Here is a 21,837-nt window from a genome sequence, read left to right as displayed (position 1 = left end):
AGGAAGAATGTTCTATGGCACAAGTCCTTGAGAAAGAAGCCGTGAAGAAGACAAAAAAACATAGGACAAAAAGGAAAAAAACTCTATATTGAATTGTGTAGTAAGAATGTTGGTGTTTAGTGAAATATAATTTTGATGTTTAGTACCTATATTGATTAGTATTTAAGTTAGCATTTTAACAGCAATTTCTAGAATTGATGAAGTTGGACTTGTATGAGCAAATTGTTTCTTTAAGCTTAAATTTGGGCAACTGAAACTTGGCATAAAGTTGTTTGTTGGTTCATATCAAATGAATTGTAGTATATGGTTTTCTCTTGGATAGATAGTCCCAAGGTGGTAGTGTAAGTAATTAATATATAGCTATTTTACAGAGTTCTGCACTACTTAGTATATGCACTGTTTGGTAAATTGTCACGATGGTGAAAATTGCGTTTAAAAGTCAAGTTAACAGAAAAGCTTCAATGCACAGCTTCTAAATTTTTACATAAAAAATGCCTCTGGATGTCAAAATGTAATTCCAAACGCAATACCAAACATATGCTATATTCATTTTGATGCTGGGACAAGATGTGTCATGTGATTATGTATAGTTCTGCATTGTTTCTAGTCAATTTTGTAGTTGTTATATAATGAAGTATTTATGTGGAGAAACAGGGTATTGGCTGGTTAGTTAAATTCTGGCTGTTGTGGTCTTACATCCTTTTTAATATGCAGAAATCACCGTGGTTTGAGGCATTATTGGGGTATTGAGTATTGAGTGGTGAGTATTGTGTATTGAGTGGTGAGTATTGAGTATTGAGTAATACATGCTTAGTATTGATTAATATGTCGCTATACATGCTTTGTTTCAGCAATTATGTTTTACACAGGTGCATGTAATTTAACTAAGAGAAACTATCGAAGATGGATGCATAATAAAGCATAGTTTTATTGTGTTAAATAAGTTCTTTGAACTCAATTCATTTTATTACTATTGTGTTAAATATGTTCTTTGAGCTCAATTCATTTTATTACTCTACTTCAAAATCAAGATAATCCAATGAACCATATTAATAAAAAATCGGACAATGAACAAAAATGTGAATTATATCATTACTTAGAAATTAGTAGTTGAAATGACACACAAGTGGATATCCAACTTTACAACTCTTTCTTCAAAGAATATATGACAACAAGACGAAAACGTGCGGCTATCCACATTTTTCGCTTCGATTCATAAAAAATACAAAGCATATTATAATGTGAAAGAAAACTGTTATACATATTTAAAAATGTGAAATTGTAGTAATTTTAATCACTTGTTTCTACTATTTTAATAAAATGACAAGTCGGTTAACCTTTCTAATATCATATCTCCAATTGAGAAAGGTAACTACTAGCCATGCATGAATCATAACTTAGGCATTATATACAAAGAACATAGACAGCATCATAACCTTTGACATAACACAAAACCAAGTATAATTTTATTTCATTTTTAAAAATGGAAGTCATAAATTAATTAAGGAGTAGATATAAATCATCCTAGCTACCACAAAGTTTACTAATAACAAGGTAAAGTAGACAAAATAACAAAGTGATTCATCTACTGATTCTTAATTGAAAAACAAACTAATTCATCTACTGGTTGATTGATTGAGCAGAAGCTAAATTGGCAATGGAAACATAGAAATATCATTTATTATCCATTCCGGTCACTAATGTATTTGCAGTAACTAAAACGGAATAGTAAAAATTCTGCTTACAGTATGATGAAAATTTGAAATAGTAGACTGAAATATAATTGTCTAAAATAATGGAAAGAAATTAATGAAAATCAATCAACATTGTTGATTGTTAAAGCTAATTTTGCAGCATCTTCTTCTTTCTTTTGTTTCTTCCGCTGTGCGATGAATCTTTGTCTCTCCCTAGCTAACTCATAATCACTTTTGAGCCGTTTCTTAGCCCTGATTGGATTGGGTCTCTTTTTGAACTTTTTTCCACTAGAATCAACTACAAGAGGTTCAGCAACACTAGTATCTTTGCAAGATGTAGACCTGGAAGTTGAAGGTTGACCGGAAACACCTTTAGCAACAATCAACTCTTCCGCTTGGTTCCCACATTCAATTGCAGCATTAAGAAAAAATTGGCACACATCAGGGTCCATGCAAACACGGGTTATAATCTGAAGCATAACACCAGAAGCTTGTTGATATCTTTGTGCAAAAGTAGTATCTTGAATACCTCCAATACTGATGGGTTTTAAAGCATCAAGGGATGGACGAATTCCTTTAGTCCAACGCTTTAATATGTAGTGGTCAGGTATGGACTTCAAGGACTGGTATTGGACAGAACACCCTAAGAAGTCTAATATCTTGAAAACATGGCGACATAAGAATCCCCGGTTCTCGAACATCCGACATGTACAAGTAAAAATCTTGTTCCCAATATCTACAGTAACAACCCACTCATCAAGTCGTAAAGGATCTTGATCATTAGGAAGAAGGTTTTTTGGAACTTCTTCGACCGACATATATACATTCGCAGCGGCATCATTATCAAAATCCATCTCATCGGCATCACGAACAAGTTGAATTGTGAACACTTTGAAAACTCTGTTAGAAATTGAACTTCTTGACGTGTCCTCCTCATAATAATATTTGAAAGAAAGATCATATTGCTTGTGAATGAATGCAAACGATGCTGGAGTATACTTGGCGACAACAGACCTCAGGAGTTGGCTGTTGGGATAATTGTTTCTCGGCCTAGTATTGGCAGCCTTGAAATCACAATCAGCATGATTATCTCGCATTTTCTCAACCATAACATTGAAATGGATAAAGAATTGCACAAGTGAGTGGTCTGGCTGAAGAAAGTCGCGAAGAAAGGCACTGAACGACTCGCTTAACTGTGTGGTCTTCAAACCGGCAGTGAAGTGTGATTTCACCCAAGCAGAAGACCATTGAGTACGATTACGATGAATCTGGACAAGCCAAGTAAATTCAGAAGTGGCTTTACCACCAAAACAATTTCGAAGCATCTTACTCTAATTGAAGTCAAACTTTGCCTCATCATCAACATTCGAAACCAAGTGATGTAGTTCGTCAAGAAATGCACCATTGCAACGAGAGCCTAAGTTGGACTTTGCATTCTCCCCCATGTGCCAAGAACACAACCCATGGAAGACATCGGGAAAGATGTTTGGAACTGACTTCATCAAAGCAGAAGCTTGGTCTGTAAAAATTGTAATGGGTTTCTTATTTTTCATGCACTTCAGGAAAGTCGTAAACAACCAATCAAAACTTGCTGAAGTCTCATCGTAGAGCAGGGCACAACCAAATAATACACTCTTACGGTGGTTGTCAAATCCAAGGAACAGAGCTGGTATGTATGACAAAAACATATAACAAAAAAGTTAAAATAATTGATGTTATCAATATAAAAGCAGTGTCATACCTAAAACAAAGGATGTTATCAATATATCTTTATACTAATATATAATGATGTAATAATAAATATGGTAGAGAGAATATATCAATGCACTGATAATTACAAAATAAAATGGAAGCTTGATATTATAGTAGTGAAATGAATAGAACACATACCTAATGGGTGATACTCCGTATTTGTTCGATAAGTTGTGTCGAAACTGATGAGATCACCAAATAATTCATACTCTTGCTGCATGATTGCATCTGACCAGAAAATACTAGCTATGTTCTCTTCAGAATCTACTCGGATATCATAATAAAATGATGGGTTCCTCAAAGCTTCGTTTCTAAGATATTCTTGGATAATAGTTGCATCACCAATGACCATTTCCTTTTGTCGAACAGTGGTGAGAAAGTTCTTTAAATCTTGGAAGCAATACCCAAGGTTCTTTGAACCACCAGCTATTTGATGCATAACTTGAAAGGAGGATCTTACAGACATGCCTGATTTTGAATTTATTATAGCAAGTTGTTTTTTAGGCTCACTAATCTCTCGAGCCGATCTCAAGTAATGCGAATGCTCGGGTTTATGGAGAGGATGGTTATGAGTAACATTCCATTTGTATATGTGATAACCTTTAACATTGGAATCATACTTCAACGAAATACTAGCTGGGCAACCAATCCTTTCCTCAGGAAGTTCTTTCTCTTTCTGATATTCAATGAGAACAGGAGTATCCGAGTTTGTCTTGTTCTTAGGATCCGCCCGACTTCCGTGCTTGAAACCATGCTTGTTACAAACATAACGGATATATTGCACAATGTCCGTTTTTTTGTTACGAGAATCAAATAAGGAGTGCAAATTTCTTCTCATGCTAAATCCCTTTTCATGAGCGTATTTAGCATAGAAATCCTTGATTGATGAAAGGTCGTGGAAGACAAAATGTTGCCACGATTCTTTATTTTCATCGGAGATTGAACCAACATCTTGAGTGACATTTGTGGAAGACGAAATCTCATCCATTAGCAACACAACCTACAAAATACAAATTACAACTTTAATAATAGGAAAGATAGATATGCATATTCAATATTAGACATTCAAGGTTATGTGAATACAAGATTACAATCACAAAGATGTTTTTGATTCATGGCAAACTCAATAAGCATACAAGCAACAGCAAGCATTGATCACTCATGTCAGAACAGGTCAACCCATTATGCTTGTAGGCTGACTCAACACAAGCAAAACAAGAAGAATGCAGAAAAGCAGCAGTTAGGTCGACCTACCATCAACCCAGGTCGACCTAAAACGGAGAAAAATCCATATACTCCTGCTAGGTCGACTCACACATCATCTAGGTCGACCTAAATTGATGAAATTTACATACCAGCCTGCTAGGTCGACCTACACAACAACTAGGTCGACCTAATCTGAGAAAATGTCCCCAGAATGCATTTGAAGAGGATTCTGGTCGACCTACTCCTTAAACAGGTCGACCTAACTGGGAGCAAAATTCTGCAAGCTCTGCTAGGTCGACCTAAGCACTACAAGAGGTCGACCTAACTGATCAAGAATGCCAAAAATTCTGTTTCTCTCATCTCCAACTGTTAAGCTATCATATATATTGTCCAAGGTTCATTATTCAAAAAAACACCAACGACTGAAAGATACACAAAGGCTTCTCATCTTCGTTCTTCGTCATCTCCAACACAATTACACATAATCATTCTTGCGTTGAGGGTTAGTGATCGAGTTCGATAACGTCCATGGAACGGAATTGAAGATTCCTAGTGGGTGAAGATTTGTGGGGTTTTTGGTGAATAAAATCTGCGGGTTTTGTCCTCCAAGATAGGTGTTTCTTGGGGGTTTTTATCAAGAGGCTTCATCGAGGATCCGGCTGAGTGTGAAGATTGAAGAACAAGGGTTCGAGGGAATTGAAGACACTGCAGAAAGGGATCAAAGTGAAGCTCTTGGATAACCTTGATCTGACTCAAGATTAAGGGGGAAGAAGATTCAAAGGATCGACATAATTGGTTTATGTTTTATCGCTTTGTTATCTTCTTTGTATATACTACTTTCAACATTAATGAAAGATTACCCAATTTCAGTTTGGAATTGGGGGCAGACGTAGTCGTAGCGAGGACAATCGACGAACTGCCTAAACAAATATCGTGTTCTTGTCGCTTTTACTTTTTCATTTACATTCTGTTCATATTTGGTTATAATAGCAAATTGATCAACGATTCGAGTGTTAAGATTGTGAATTAAGAACTTACATAAACATCACAATCCACCACACATTGAATCACCTTCAATTTGATCATTATCACCAAGTGTTTGTATATTTGTTTCTATCACTCTTACTGCATTGCAAACATTGTCCATCATACAAGAAGTTAATCTGATTTTCAATAAGAGCAACGCTTTGATTCTGCAACGTATACTCTTATCACTTACCTCAAGTCTTTGACTGGTTTTTAAACACATATATAATCGTTTCGATAGTGGTTCGGAATAGACGCGAGTCGATTCAGAATCACTTCCGCTGAAAAGTCGTTTAACTCCGTAAAACTGTGAACGATCTATTCACCCCCCCCCCTCTAGATCCCAAGGCCAGCGTCTAACAAGTGGCATCAAGAGCTCTGGTTTATTCCGTGCTACGTGAAACACTTATTGGAAAGATGGCTTCCGGACCTAAAGGGGCTCACAATAGAGCTCCAGTTTTCAACGGTGAAAACTATGGCTATTGGAAGGATTGTATGTGTGTCCACATCAATGCAATTGATAGGAACATCTGGACAGCTATTGTCAATGGTCCCTTTCAGATCACCATGACAAATGCAGCTGGTGCAGTTGTTCCAAAACCAGAAAATACTTGGGATGCTGAAGATGAAAAGAGATATGCATACGATTGGAAAGCGAGAAACATTCTAATCTCAGCTCTAGGAGTTGATGAATACTATCGCGTTTCCCATTGTAGATCAGCTAAAGCTATGTGGGACACATTGCAAGTTGCCCACGAGGGAACGGATGATGTCAAACTAGCTAGGATCAATACGTTAACTCAAGAGTTCGAACTCTTCCACATGGAAGATGGTGAATCCATCGAAAACATGCAGAAGAGATTCGTTCACCTGAAAAATCGGTTAAATTCTCTTGATAGACCTGTTTCCAATGCAGTTGCTACTAACAAAATCTTAAGATGCTTGAACAGGGAATGGCAACCCAAGGTTACAGCAATAAAGGAAGCAAATGATCTAAATACCTTAGACATTACCACTCTCTTTGGTAAACTAGAGGAACATGAACAACACCTTAAATGCCTTGACATGCATGAGAAAAGGGAAAAGAAAGAAAAGAACATGGAGAAAGAGGTAGAGAAGAAGTCAATAGCTCTAAAAGCTTCAACCTCCAAGACCTCAAGACAAGAGCCAAAGGATAGTGATACAAGTGATGACGAAGACTCCGATGATGAGGAAATGGGACTGTTTGTGCGAAGATACAACAAATATCTAAAGAAAAATGGAGCAAAACATTCTGACAAAGGCTTGATCAACTATAGAAAGCAATCAAACAAGTTCAAACAAGATGACGACAACAAAGGAAAAATCAAAGGTCTTTGCTTCAATTGTGGGAAAGCCGGTCACTACAAACCGGATTGTCCATACCTTAAGAAAGAAAAGGAGAAGAACCAAAGCAAAGGTCATAACAAATCTAAAAGAGCCTACATAGCATGGGAAAGTGATTCATCTAGTGAAAGCTCATCAAGCGATGAAGAAGAATCAGCAAACCTATGTTTCATGGCTCATCAACACAAGAAAAAGAAAGCTGTAAGTCATCTTAAACCTGAACTCGTAGATAAGGTATCTCATTCTCAACTAAAACTTGCTTTTGAAGAATTACATAGAGATGCAATTAAAGCTTTCAAACTTTTGGCCTCAAATAAGAAAATATTTTCATATCTTGAATCAAAAGTTGAGAAAACCGAAAAGGATATGGAAGCTTTAAAACAATCTATGCTAGACTTTCAAAAGGATAAAGTTGAAATAGATCCTACATCATGGTTTGGTTGTGAGACATGTCACATTTGGCAAAAAGAAGTAAGAGATCTAAAAGCCAAGTTAGACAAGGCTCTACAACCAAAAGTGACTTTTGCGGTTGATCCAAATAAGTTCAAAAGATCGTATACTCCTTTATATAGTAAATACACTTTTGTACCAAAAATATCAACTAGCAAAACTCCATATTCTCATCATATTACCTGTCATTATTGTTGCAAAAAGGGCCATACCATTGAAAAATGCAAATTTAGGAGAATTTTAGTTCCTAAAGGAGTATTTCAATGGTTGCCTAAGTGCAACAATGTCTGTACTCACCATCCAGGACCCAATGAAGATTGGGGACCTTCCTCTCTAAATTAATTTTGCAGGAAAAGTGTCTTGACATCGCCAAAAGGTGGTGGTCCCTTGACAGCTGGTGCTCAAGACACATAAAGGAAGACATACCACTCTTGGCATGTCATCTATAAAGACAAATTGAAGAACCATACTTGGCAGAGGAAATGTAGGTGACCTGGCCATCACAAATGTATAAGATACATCACAAATACAGTTAACCCGAAAAACACAAAGGACGCATTACTTGATGTGCAATTGGCAAGTTGCATTGCAAAGAGATTTTAAACCTATTCTTAGCAGAATATTGTTTGGGACCATGTCCCGCATCCAGGAGAACATCAAGTAATCGATACTAGATGAGTTTTTCGCAAAAATCAAGCAAATCAAGCTGTGAAACATTCCATCAAAACAATTCATCATCAAATCTAGGAGTATGGCACACTAACAAGAGGACTCCACACAATGATGACAAAACACCTACATATTGAGATAGCGGTAACATGTTTATTGTTCACTTCCAAAAATTTTATTGATGCTATAATATGCTATCAATTAACATGCTTATAGTGACTTCATATATGTTTATCTATATATCTCAATTACATATGTGTTTATCATCTCCACTCATAACATATCATAATTAGGGCATACAAGCAAGTAACTAAGCATAAATCCATCATATAGCAACATCTCTAAGTCATTTCAAACATTTTGAAGCAATTTAGGTCGACCTACCTTGTATCTGAGTCGACCTACAGAAGAAAAATTTCACAAGAAACTAAAATTGTCCAGTTACGTCGACCTACTCACTCTTTAGGTCGACCTAAACTGGTTATTTTTCTCACTACCTCTGTTAGGTCGACCAGGCCTTCATTTAGGTCGACCTACTGGTTCAAAAATTCCCAAAATTGGGTCTGTTAGGTCGACCCGACCCATCCCCATACATAACCATTCTTCATTCTTTCCATCTTCATTCATTCTCACTCCATTGTGTACGGCCAACCCTAATTCCTCAAAGTTCAAAAAGTGTCAAAATCATCTCTCTCTCTCACAAATCTTCAACAACCATGCCTCCAAAATCAAGAAAGGGAAAGGAAGTTGCGTCTGGATCATCCTCACAACCGGTAAGTGCTGTAGCCCTTGTTCACCCTGATTGCAGAGATAATTTTGAAAAATGGCAAATGAAAAGGAAGGTAGTGAAGCAATATATCTTTAACCAACATGTTGCTAAGAATATGCATATTCCTGATGTTGTTAGTCTTATTAAGCATCAGAACGTTCACCCCCTTTTGGAATGTGCCACATCGTACTGTGAGAACACTGTTAGGGCCTTCTATGCAGGGTTCACAAGAGAGGAAGGCTGTAATTTTAGGTTTAAGATGGGGTCAAGATCTCATATTGTTGACAAACGAGCATGGATTAGTATCTTTGGTCTTACACTCTTGGGAGACGAAGTTCGTATAGAAGACGGTGACCTTCCGGCCAATTATGATCATGTCGCTTACATGACATCCATTCTCAAAGATCCTGCTGTTCTTGACAAGCAAAATGAATCCATCACAGCCGGTCACCTAAAAAGGGATCCCAGGCTCCTTAACTGGATTATCTCAAGAGTCATTCGACCACGAGCAGGCGGATTTTCCAGAATTGAAAGGAATGAGATTGTGTTAATGTACCTGATTCAAAACAGGACGCGTGTGCACTGGCCACACTTTCTGACTGCCAAATTTCAAGAGATACAACAAAAGACTACTGCTTTATGCTATGGCTCGATCATTCAAACCATAGTAAACCACTTTGGCATGAAACTGGATGGGTTGTCTTATGTGCACATGAAACAGAACCAGGATTTCTCTCAAACAACTTTAACTCTCATGGGATATCATTGGGATCCGAATAAGAAAACCTACTATCTTATACAAAAGGGAACCGGAAGAATTATCTATAACTATGATGATCCTACTGAATTTGGTCATACTGTAGGAAATGAAGAAGAGGGAAATGATCAAGAAATAGCAAATGATGAGGATCAAACCATGGAAGATATAGCTCATGACACGGATCCAAATTGGCAATATGTTCCGTCTCAAGAGGAAGAAATCCCTTGGGGATACACGGCTCCACCTCCACAAGATCAGTCCAACATTATCTCCATGCTTGAAAATATGCGACTTCAACAACAACAACAACATTTTGAATCACAACAGCTCCAGTTACAGACCATGCAACAACTTCAACAAGAGAGATATAATGAACAGCAACTTCAATATCAATCACAACAGCTCCAGTTCCAAACCATGCAACAGCTACAACAAGATCGATATGATGAACAACAACTTCAATATCAATCGCTATACGGCTTGATTCAAGACCACAAGAATGATTTTGAAACATTTGCATCCAACTCTGTCCTAAGACAAAATCAGTCTGAAGAAACTGCTCTGAATCGTCATGCAAACATAAGCCAAAGCTTCAACACTCTCAACTTATCTGTGCTGGATCTGTTGGAACAGGTTGAAGAAGATCGCCCGCACACGTTTCAGAGAGGAAGAGGAAGAAGGGGCAGGCGCTAGGATGCATTCTTCATCATATCATCATATCATTGCATCTTATCTCATCATAATTATGTTATATTTCTATGTGTTGTCACACTCTTTTGTAGTTTGCTTATATCTCGGACCATTGTTATGTTAAAATGTACTGCTAAACATGTTTGGATCTTATACATCTTATGGTTTATTTATGTTATTTTATTGTCAACTTCACTGTTTCATCATTTTCATGTCATTTTATCTATGTTTCTCTCGTTGCTCTTCTACTCTCCTGTTTTCTCTATGTTTTCTCTTTTTGATGTTGTCAAAGGGGGAGATAGATGCTGAGTGCTGAGTGTACGGGGGAGCTTTGTTGAGAGATTGCCTTGTTGAGAGATAGATGCTGAATGTACGGGGGAGCCTTTGTTAGAACAAGATTTGTTCTGATCAATTATCTTAGTTTTGATGATAACAATAATATGAATTTTGCTTAAGATAATATGGTACTCTAATCCAATGCAATTTCCTTTTCAGGAAATATATAAAGAGTACGCATAATTCAGCGCTCAGAAGCTTTGTCTCAAAGGGTTCAGCATGCAACATCAGAACATGGTCTGGCAAGACATCAGAAGATGGTCGAAGCAGAATCAGAACATGGGTCTATGGAAGCATCAGAAGAACAAGAGAACAGAAGCACTGAAGTACTGATGGTATCACGCTCAGAAGCACTTCAAGGTCAGAAGATCAGAAGATGCTATGCACCAAGCTATTTGACTCTGATGATATTCAAACGTTGTATTCACAAACATCAGATCAGAAGGAAGTACAAGTGGCAAGCTACGCTGACTGACAAAAGGAACGTTAAAAGCTATTAAAGGCTACGTCAGTAGACACAGCGTGAACAAGGCTCGAGGTAGTTGACAAAAGCGTATAACATTAAATGCGATGCTGTACGGAACACGCAAAGCATTAAATGCACTCAACGGTCATCTTCTCCAAACGCCTATAAATATGAAGTTCTGAAGTGAAGCAAGGTTAACGATCCTGAACAAAACAACTCAAATTAACTTGCTGAAACGCTGTTCAATTTCAAAGCTCAGAATCTTCATCTTCATCAAAGCTCACTACATTGCTGTTGTAATATATTAGTGAGATTAAGCTTAAACTTTAAGAGAAATATCACAGTTTGTGATTATCGCTTTTAAGAAGCATTTGTAAACTCTTAGAATTGATTACATTAAGTTGTAAGGAACTAGAGTGATCGTGTGGATCAGAATACTCTAGGAAAGTCTTAGAGGTTATCTAAGCAGGTTGTAACTAGAGTGATCGTGTGGATCAGTAGACTCTAGAAAAGTCTTAGAGGGTATCTAAGCAGTTGTTCCTGGAGTGATCAGTGTGTGATCAGAAGACTCTGGAAGACTTAGTTGCTGACTAAGTGGAGAACCATTGTAATCCGTGCGATTAGTGGATTAAATCCTCAGTTGAGGTAAATCATCTCTGCGGGGGTGGACTGGAGTAGTTTAGTTAACAACGAACCAGGATAAAAATAACTGTGCAATTTATTTTTATCTGTCAAGTTTTTAAAGCTACACTTATTCAAACCCCCCCTTTCTAAGTGTTTTTCTATCCTTCAGCCTTGTTGAGTCTTTATCACTTACTACCAAAGCTTCGACCACTGGTTTGCCATCATCAAAAAGGGGGAGTATGTGAATACAAGATTACAATCACAAAGATGTTTTTGATTCATGGCAAACTCAATAAGCATACAAGCAACAGCAAGCATTGATCACTCATGTCAGAACAGGTCAACCCATTATGCTTATAGGTTGACTCAACACAAGCAAAACAAGAAGAATGCAGAAAAGCAGCAGTTAGGTCGACCTACCATCAACCCAGGTCGACCTAAAACGGAGAAAAATCCATATACTCCTGCTAGGTCGACTCACACATCATCTAGGTCGACCTAAATTGATGAAATTTACATACCAGCCTGCTAGGTCGACCTACACAACAACTAGGTCAACCTAATCTGAGAAAATGTCCCCAGAATGCATTTGAAGAGGATTCTGGTCGACCTACTCCTTAAACAGGTCGACCTAACTGGGAGCAAAATTCTGCAAGCTCTGCTAGGTCGACCTAAGCACTACAAGAGGTCGACCTAACTGATCAAGAATGCCAAAAATTCTGTTTCTCTCATCTCCAACTGTTAAGCTATCATATATATTGTCCAAGGTTCATTATTCAAAAAAACACCAACGACTGAAAGATACACAAAGGCTTCTCATCTTCGTTCTTCGTCATCTCCAACACAATTACACATAATCATTCTTGCGTTGAGGGTTAGTGATCGAGTTCGATAACGTCCATGGAACGGAATTGAAGATTCCTAGTGGGTGAAGATTTGTGGGGTTTTTGGTGAATAAAATCTGCGGGTTTTGTCCTCCAAGATAGGTGTTTCTTGGGGGTTTTTATCAAGAGGCTTCATCGAGGATCCGGCTGAGTGTGAAGATTGAAGAACAAGGGTTCGAGGGAATTGAAGACACTGCAGAAAGGGATCAAAGTGAAGCTCTTGGATAACCTTGATCTGACTCAAGATTAAGGGGGAAGAAGATTCAAAGGATCGACATAATTGGTTTATGTTTTATCGCTTTGTTATCTTCTTTGTATATACTACTTTCAACATTAATGAAAGATTACCCAATTTCAGTTTGGAATTGGGGGCAGACGTAGTCGTAGCGAGGACGATCGACGAACTGCCTAAACAAATATCGTGTTCTTGTCGCTTTTACTTTTTCATTTACATTCTGTTCATATTTGGTTATAATAGCAAATTGATCAACGATTCGAGTGTTAAGATTGTGAATTAAGAACTTACATAAACATCACAATCCACCACACATTGAATCACCTTCAATTTGATCATTATCACCAAGTGTTTGTATATTTCTTTCTATCACTCTTACTGCATTGCAAACATTGTCCATCATACAAGAAGTTAATCTGATTTTCAATAAGAGCAACGCTTTGATTCTGCAACGTATACTCTTATCACTTACCTCAAGTCTTTGACTGGTTTTTAAACACATATATAATCGTTTCGATAGTGGTTCGGAATAGACGCGAGTCGATTCAGAATCACTTCCGCTGAAAAGTCGTTTAACTCCGTAAAACTGTGAACGATCTATTCACCCCCCCTCTAGATCCCAAGGCCAGCGTCTAACAGGTTATTCTATCAAAATATATTGCACATTACTCATGGAATCCTAACATTACTCAACCATATTACACATTACTCGATGAATTCTCGCATTAGGTAATCACATATTGCAAGAAAGAAATCAGAAATTGAAGTGGGAATTCTAAAATTCAATTTAATATTATACAGTAGGCAAGGTTATTCTATCAAAATATATTGCACATTACTCATGGAAGTATGCAAGGTTATTCTATCAAAATATACATTACTCGTGGAATCGTAACACTACTCAACCATAGTACATACATTACTCAATGAATTCTTGAATTAGGTAAAACAATAAGTTCTATAGAAATTCAGAAATTGAAGTGTGAATCATCTAAAATTCAATTTAACAAGTGTAAAATCCAATACCTATGATTTCGTGGATGAAAGTGAGCTGTGAGGAATCACCGGAATGAGTTATTGATGGCGGGAAGAAAGGCGACGGTGATGAGGTGTTGGGAAGGAAGCATGGCAATAGTGGTGATGTGTTGGGAAAAAAGGATGAAGACGGTGGTGATCGGCAGAGATTGGCGGTGGTGACGGTGCAGGCGGTGGCGACGGTGCAGGCGGTGGCGACGGTGGTGAGTTGAGAAGAAAAAGATGTCGAGTCGTTGAATTGAGAAGGAAAAAAATCAGCAAAACGTTTTTTTTTCTGTTTTTAGTAAATATTGATCCAAGGGCTTAGGTTAACTTATGCACCATGCATAAGTAAATGTTTATGCATATTAGCGGCTGCCCTTTTAGAGGGCTTTAGGTTGTAGTTATTCTTCCCAATGTAAAATGAGAATCATTGCATGTTGGAAGTAATAATTATTTTTTAATAGTTGTATTTAAATTGTACGTTTCAAAACGTTGAGAAGTGGAAACTAATAATTATCTGGAAAGAGAAATTTAAAATATATGTAATGATTAGAAAATATAATTAGGTTTAGGTCCTTGATAATCCATCCCAAAACTAATTTAGAATAAAGATTATTGTTCCAAAAAAAATGGACTCACTCCCTTGTTTAAAGCACTCATAATTTTTATTGTATATTATCATTTAATATAAGAGTGAAGGTGTAACACCCCATACATATATGTCTAGAATAATATGTAGTGATGCTATAAATGGTACAAGAAACATACATAAGCGGTAAAGACAAGAAATTAAAATCATATACAATTCAAGTTTTCAACTAAGATGTATACAATCGGCTTGTCGTCAACAATGCACAGCGGAAAGATAACGTCTGACGAGGTCTTCCTGCCCTTTGCTTGTCCACAGTCTTCAAAGCAATCCTTCAAATAATCAGACTACTTCTAACCTGTTCCTGAAAAAAAATATTAAGAGGATTGGGGTGAGATTACTAAATCTCAGTGAGTTCCCCTATCTTATGGGTTCACTCGGTTCTACAAGGTGCATGCAATCAAACAGACTCACTGAGAATCCGGGTTTTCCTCACGGCTAGGTACAAATACAAACAAGGGTACACCGTCAATGGAAGTCCCATAACTATCCAATGAGGTAGAAACAACAACAGGCTCAATGCCATCACAAACAAGTATGCAGACCCGTACCCATGTACGAGGAATCCAGGAGTACAATCTGCCTGTCTACCTAGGCTGCCAAACCACACCCTCGGTGAGTTACACCCGTACATCGCATCAAGAGACTTGCACAAGCACATCGCAAGACTAATCGGATACTCCTCCTAAATGGAATCCATCCGAGATGAGTTACAGCCGTGACATTGCCTAAGTGGCGTCCGACCCCATCACTGTCCATACGCAGATGAGTTAACGTCGAGTGCAAATACGCCATCTTGACAATACGAGCCCACCGGGCGAAAGCCTAGTGATCTTGCCTATGTGGCATCACTAGAGGTGAATTAGAAGTAATGTTACCTACGTGGCATTACTTCTCCACCATACCAAGCACGCCGATATGTTAACGTCGAGTGGGATACGCCCCGCAGGCCCTCACAAGCATATCGCAATGGTAGCTCAGGTGTGCAAAACATACCGAGAATGCAGATGAGTTAACGTCGAGTGGGATACGCCCCGTAGGCCCTCACAAGCACATCGCAACGGTAATGATGGAACTAAGTCCATAAACAGGCCTTACCACCTAGTAGCTTAAGCTTACTCCGATTCAAGCATACACACATCACCGAGATCACACAGCACGGTATAAGCCATCACACAGGCAGTCACATTCGAATGTTCAGCCGGAACAAACGAAATCAAAAATAATAATGCCACAATATAATCCACACAATTTGTATTTCACAACATACAAGCATATCCAAGGGATTTCAGTCATATCATGGTCTTATATAATTAAAACACATATCAGAATGTCATACAAGTCATAAGAGGCCTTCGATTCCGATATGAAACGAAACTGCACTCAAATGGGAGAAATATCAATTCTGCATCAGACTAGTTCGCTACAGCGAACTTCTGTTCGCTACAGCGAACTCAAACAGAAGCTAAACTTCTTCAAACCCAGGTCAGTTCGCTACAGCGAACTCCAGCAAAGCCCCGATTCGCTACAGCGAATGAAAGTTCGCTACAACGAATAAATCAATTCAACTCCCAGGATTATTTGATACACAGTTCGCTACAGCGAATGAAAGTTCGCTGCAGCAAACTCTGCAAAATCAGCAAAATGCAGAAACGCATTTGGGGTCCCCAAGCCCCAAATTCTATATGCAGCCACTGATAACCGAATAACAAGCTATAGTAAACATACATACACTCATTTAGGATAACATTATACAACCTAATAGTTAGGGTAACATCCTAGTCTAAGTTCAACCCAAGGATAACATCTCAATGACATTAACTCAAAGCTAAATTATGCTTATTCTAAAAACCAAGAAACTCCTAATCATGTACCATAATTTATATCTGCATCAAAAGCATGTTATCTAAGCAATATCATATAAAGCACTGGAAGACCTTTCCAACGCTTCTGACGCCGCTCCGTTTTGAGTTGTAGAACTCAAGTTATGACCGTTTTAGTGAAAACACAATTATGCAGTCTGCAGGCATTCGCTGCAGCGAACACAGAGTTCGCTGTAGCGAACCTGACAGTGCAGAACACGAATTTTTAGGGTTCTAACCTCCATTTTTGCATCTTAATCAATCCTAATTCAATCTCAAACATGTAATAACGATACAATCCATTTATTATCATAATGAGAACACATTTTCATCAATTGATCAAGCATGCAAAGCATCAAACTCAACCCAAAACCCAACATGCATACATTCCCAAACTACCTACCCAAAGTTCTATCTAATGGAACTCACCTTGGTTTGAGAGGATATTCTGAGTTTGTTGTTGTAGAACTCAATGTATCTTTTTGGCATTCTATAAATTATGACAATATTTAAATATTAATGAAAGTTATAAAAATTAAAAGAATAATAAATAAAATAAGGGTAATATAACAAAAAAAAAGTTCTCTTTCTTCTTTTTATCACATTTTCTTAATCCGTATGAGAAGCTCAATTGCTACAAATAATATAAAACGGATTGAATAATAAATAATTTTAATAATTATTTTAATATTGAAGCAGCATATTAGTTATTTATTTAGTAAAATATTTTTCTATCATTTATTATTTACATTAAAAAATTATAAGATAATTTAATTTCAAATTCATATAACTTATTAAAGTTTTTGCTATGGTAATAGAGGAAATAAACTTTTTTGACTAACCATTTTTCGTGTAAAAGTCATTATTATTTGTCCGGTCATATAAAAAAAACGTTTAAGGAAGTAATAATGATGAAGTCAATTTTATCTTTTTAATTTAAATAGTAGATAATAGAATGCAAAATATAAAAATAAATCAATATAGATTAAAAACAAATAATGCAATTATTTAAGGAAATATATCATTAATTTTAATGTTAATGTTGTATTAAATTTGGCAATAGTAATTTTATAATTAGATATTAAACAAAAATGTATACTGATTAATAAAAACAAAAATATATAATACAAAAAGTTCTCATTTTATTTAATACAAACTGAATAATTTTTTTTTTACGATTGTTAAGATACACAAAAAATGACTAAAAAGTTGAGAAATTTTTTAAACGAAAGTTTACCAGTTATATATAAAAAGATCTGAATTTAACTTTGTAACACTGACAGATTAGCCCATAGATTTAATAAAATAAATATGATTGTAATAGTAAATTACTTTATTACCATTATTATATATTATTATTTATAATAAAATATAGTTAAAAAATCAAACTCAAAGAGAAAATATTTAAAAATAACGTGGAGATTCTAAGATGCATGGGTCCTCTAAAATGGTAACATTTATAAGTTGATATAATATTCGTTTTAACAAAAAAATGTAAGATAATATGATGTATAGAAATCACAACTTTTTCTTATGAAAAAAACAAATGGATAATTATATATTTAATTTATTTTAATATTTTATTATGTATTAAATATTTATAAGAAAGATGAATAAATGTAAATGTATAATATATGAATTTTATATTCGTATGATATTTTTGTTAATGTAAATTCATACTATATGAATCTTATGTATCTTTGTTAAAAACAATTCTTAATTTTAAAACTTGAGTCAATAAATAAAAATTATTTTTAATATTTGAAAAATTCTATCTCAAAAGTCAATATTTTCGAAAAATAAATGAATTATCAAATACTTTTTATTGAATGTTTGAAATGAGAGTAAATGTTTTTATTATGTATAAAGTTTTATTGAATCTTTTTATCCCGTGCCTCGCACGAAGACGATCAAAAGCCATGAATATACTAATCATTATATGATTATTTTGAATTTCGTTATAGTCATACTGATCGAAATCAATCATACTAAATTTAAACCCGTGCCTCGCACGGGTATACAAACTAGTTACATATAATTTAATTGCTTAATTCTAACACCAAGAATCAATATAGATAGATTTTAAAATTATTATTTTTAATAAATCATTTTAAAAATAGAGATTTATTAATGATTAACTTGATTTTCCCTTTTTAAAATTAATTTGTCACAAACAAATAGAACATTTATTATTAATTAATTTAATTTTACATTTATTATTATAGTAATTTTTTACTTGTAAAAAATTAATAAATTGTGATTTGGTATAGTTATAATGTTTAAAGTAAATTTATGAAAAAATTATTCATTAAATAATATTAAAAATGTGACAGTAAAATTATGACAATAAAAATATTGCTATTTAATAAACATATAAATGATAATTTTGAAAAAATAAATATATTATCTTGATTTGATATACTTCCCATTTTTTTGACCAAAACAAACTTAACTTCTTTCATTCATAAGAATAGAAGCAATACAATGAGGAATACTGTTAACATAACTGCGTCGAGGCCAAGAATTGACCGCCTTTGTAAGACAATGAGCAATGATATTCGCTTGACGCTTAACGAACTCTACCTCAAAGTTCGGAAAATCACAAAGTAAAAGTTTAATAGAGCGAATAATAAAATTAAATTCAGACCTACCTATGTTATTAGAGTGAATAGCTTGGACAACTTGTAGTGAACCGCCCTCGAAAATAACGTGGTCAAGATGAAGGGCTTGTTAGAACAAGATTTGTTCTGATCAATTATCTTAGTTTTGATGATAACAATAATATGAATTTTGCTTAAGATAATATGGTACTCTAATCCAATGCAATTTCCTTTTCAGGAAATATATAAAGAGTATGCATAATTCAGCGCTCAGAAGCTTTGTCTCAAAGGGTTCAGCATGCAACATCAGAACATGGTCTGGCAAGACATCAGAAGATGGTCGAAGCAGAATCAGAACATGGGTCTATGAAAGCATCAGAAGAACATGAGATCAGAAGCACTGAAGTTCTGATGGTATCACGCTCAGAAGCACTTCAAGGTCAGAAGATCAGAAGATGCTTTGCACCAAGCTGTTTGACTCTGATGATATTCAAACGTTGTATTCACAAACATCAGATCAGAAGGAAGTACAAGTGGCAAGCTACGCTGACTGACAAAAGGAACGTTAAAAGCTACTAAAGGCAACGTCAGTAGACACAGCGTGAACAAGGCTCGAGGTAGTTGACAAAAGCGTATAACATTAAATGCGATGCTGTACGGAACACGCAAAGCATTAAATGCACTCAACGGTCATCTTCTCCAACGCCTATAAATATGAAGTTCTGATGAGAAGCAAGGTTAACGATTCTGCACAAAACAACTCATATTAACTTGCTGAAACTCTGTTCTACTCAAAGCTCAGAATCTTCATCTTCATCAAAGCTCACTACATTGCTGTTGTAATATATTAGTGAGATTAAGCTTAAACGTTAAGAGAAATATCACAGTTTGTGATTATAGCTTTTAAGAAGCAATTGTAATACTCTTAGAATCGATTACATTAAGTTGTAAGGAACTAGAGTGACCGTGTGGATCAGAATACTCTAGGAAGTCTTAGAGGTTATCTAAGCAGGTTGTAACTAGAGTGATCGTGTGGATCAGAATACTCTAGAAAAGTCTTAGAGGGTATCTAAGCAGTTGTTCCTGGAGTGATCAGTGTGTGATCAGAAGACTCTGGAAGACTTAGTTGCTGACTAAGTGGAGAACCATTGTAATCCGTGCGATTAGTGGATTAAATCCTCAGTTGAGGTAAATCATCTCTGCGGGGGTGGACTGGAGTAGTTTAGTTAACAACGAACCAGGATAAAAATAACTGTGCAATTTATTTTTATCTGTCAAGTTTTTAAAGCTACACTTATTCAAACCCCCCCTTTCTAAGTGTTTTTCTATCCTTCAATTGGTATCAGAGCGCCGGTTCTAAGGTGCAAGCACTTAACCGTGTTTAGAAAAGATTCAGGAAGAGAAAAACACTTCATTAAAAGATGGCTGATGAAACTGCAAAGTCTACACCTGCATCTACATCTGGCTCTGCTGAGCAACACAACGGTAACAATGGTTATACTAGACCGCCGGTATTTGATGGTGAAAACTTTGAATACTGGAAAGATAAACTGGAAAGTTACTTTCTTGGTCTAGATGGTGATCTATGGGATCTTCTGATGGATGGTTACAAACATCCAGTAAATGCCAGTGGCGTAAAGCTGACAAGGCAAGAAATGAATGATGATCAGAAGAAGCTTTTCAGGAATCATCATAAATGCAGAACTGTTTTGCTGAATGCTATCTCTCATGCTGAGTATGAGAAGATATCTAACAGGGAAACGGCCTATGACATATATGAGTCCTTGAAAATGACTCATGAAGGAAATGCTCAAGTCAAGGAGACTAAAGCTCTCGCTTTAATCCAGAAGTATGAAGCCTTCAAGATGGAGGATGATGAAGACATTGAAAAGATGTTTTCAAGATTTCAAACTCTTACTGCTGGATTGAGATTTCTTGACAAGGGATACACCAAGGCTGATCACGTAAAGAAGATCATCAGAAGCTTACCCAGAAGATGGGGTCCTATGGTGACTGCATTCAAGATTGCAAAGAATCTGAATGAAGTTTCTCTGGAAGAGCTTATCAGTGCCTTGAGAAGCCATGAAATAGAGCTGGACGCAAATGAGCCTCAAAAGAAAGGTAAGTCTATTGCATTAAAATCCAATATCATGAAATGCACTAACGCTTTTCAGGCTAGAGAAGAAGATCCTGAAGAATCAGAATCTGAAGAAGAAGATGAACTGTCCTTGATCTCCAGAAGGCTAAATCAACTCTGGAAGAACAAGCAAAGGAAGTTCAGAGGCGTCAGAAGTTCAAAGAAATTTGAACGTGGAGAATCTTCTAATGACAGAAGATTTGATAAGAAGAAGGTCATGTGCTATGAATGCAATGAGCCTGGACACTTCAAGAATGAATGTCCAAAACTTCAGAAGGAAAATCCCAAGAAGAAGTTTCATAAGAAGAAAGGTCTTATGGCAACCTGGGATGAGTCAGAAGATGATTCAGACTCTGAAAATGAGCAGGCTAACTGTGCGCTGATGGCGACAGAAGATGACGGATCAGAATCTACATCAGAATCAGATTCTGAAGAGGTATTTTCTGAACTTACTAGAGATGAGTTAGTTTCCGGTCTAACTGAACTTCTGGAATTCAAGTCTCAGATTAGTCTCAAATACAAAGAGCTGAAAAAGCTATTTGAATTTGAAACAAAGAAGCTTGAGTTGGAGAATTCTGAATTAAAAGAAAAACTTTTAAAATTATCCAATAATGTTGGATCTCCCTCTGATTCAGAAAAATCCACT

The 21,837-nt window shown here is 36.1% G+C and overlaps 2 protein-coding genes across 2 annotated transcripts; both read right to left on the bottom strand.

Annotated features, from left to right (window-relative positions):
- Positions 1 to 1,816: 1,816 nt before the first annotated feature.
- LOC131659307 (protein FAR-RED IMPAIRED RESPONSE 1-like) lies at positions 1,817 to 3,019 on the bottom strand. Its single transcript, XM_058928515.1, has one exon. The coding sequence runs from the start codon at positions 3,017 to 3,019 to the stop codon at positions 1,817 to 1,819; it is 1,203 nt and encodes a 400-aa protein (XP_058784498.1).
- Positions 3,020 to 3,025: 6 nt separating this feature from the next.
- On the bottom strand, positions 3,026 to 4,442 carry LOC131659305 (protein FAR1-RELATED SEQUENCE 5-like). Its single transcript, XM_058928514.1, has 2 exons — positions 3,585 to 4,442; positions 3,026 to 3,360 (listed from the first exon to the last, which is right to left on the bottom strand). The coding sequence occupies exons 1-2, from the start codon at positions 4,432 to 4,434 to the stop codon at positions 3,026 to 3,028; spliced, it is 1,185 nt and encodes a 394-aa protein (XP_058784497.1). The 5' UTR covers positions 4,435 to 4,442.
- Positions 4,443 to 21,837: the final 17,395 nt, after the last annotated feature.

This window comes from Vicia villosa, linkage group LG3, assembly GCF_029867415.1.
Source record: "Vicia villosa cultivar HV-30 ecotype Madison, WI linkage group LG3, Vvil1.0, whole genome shotgun sequence".
Classification (NCBI taxonomy): Eukaryota; Viridiplantae; Streptophyta; class Magnoliopsida; order Fabales; family Fabaceae; genus Vicia; species Vicia villosa.
The sequence above is the reverse complement of the archived record's forward strand: the minus strand, read 5'-3'. Positions and strand labels throughout refer to the sequence as shown.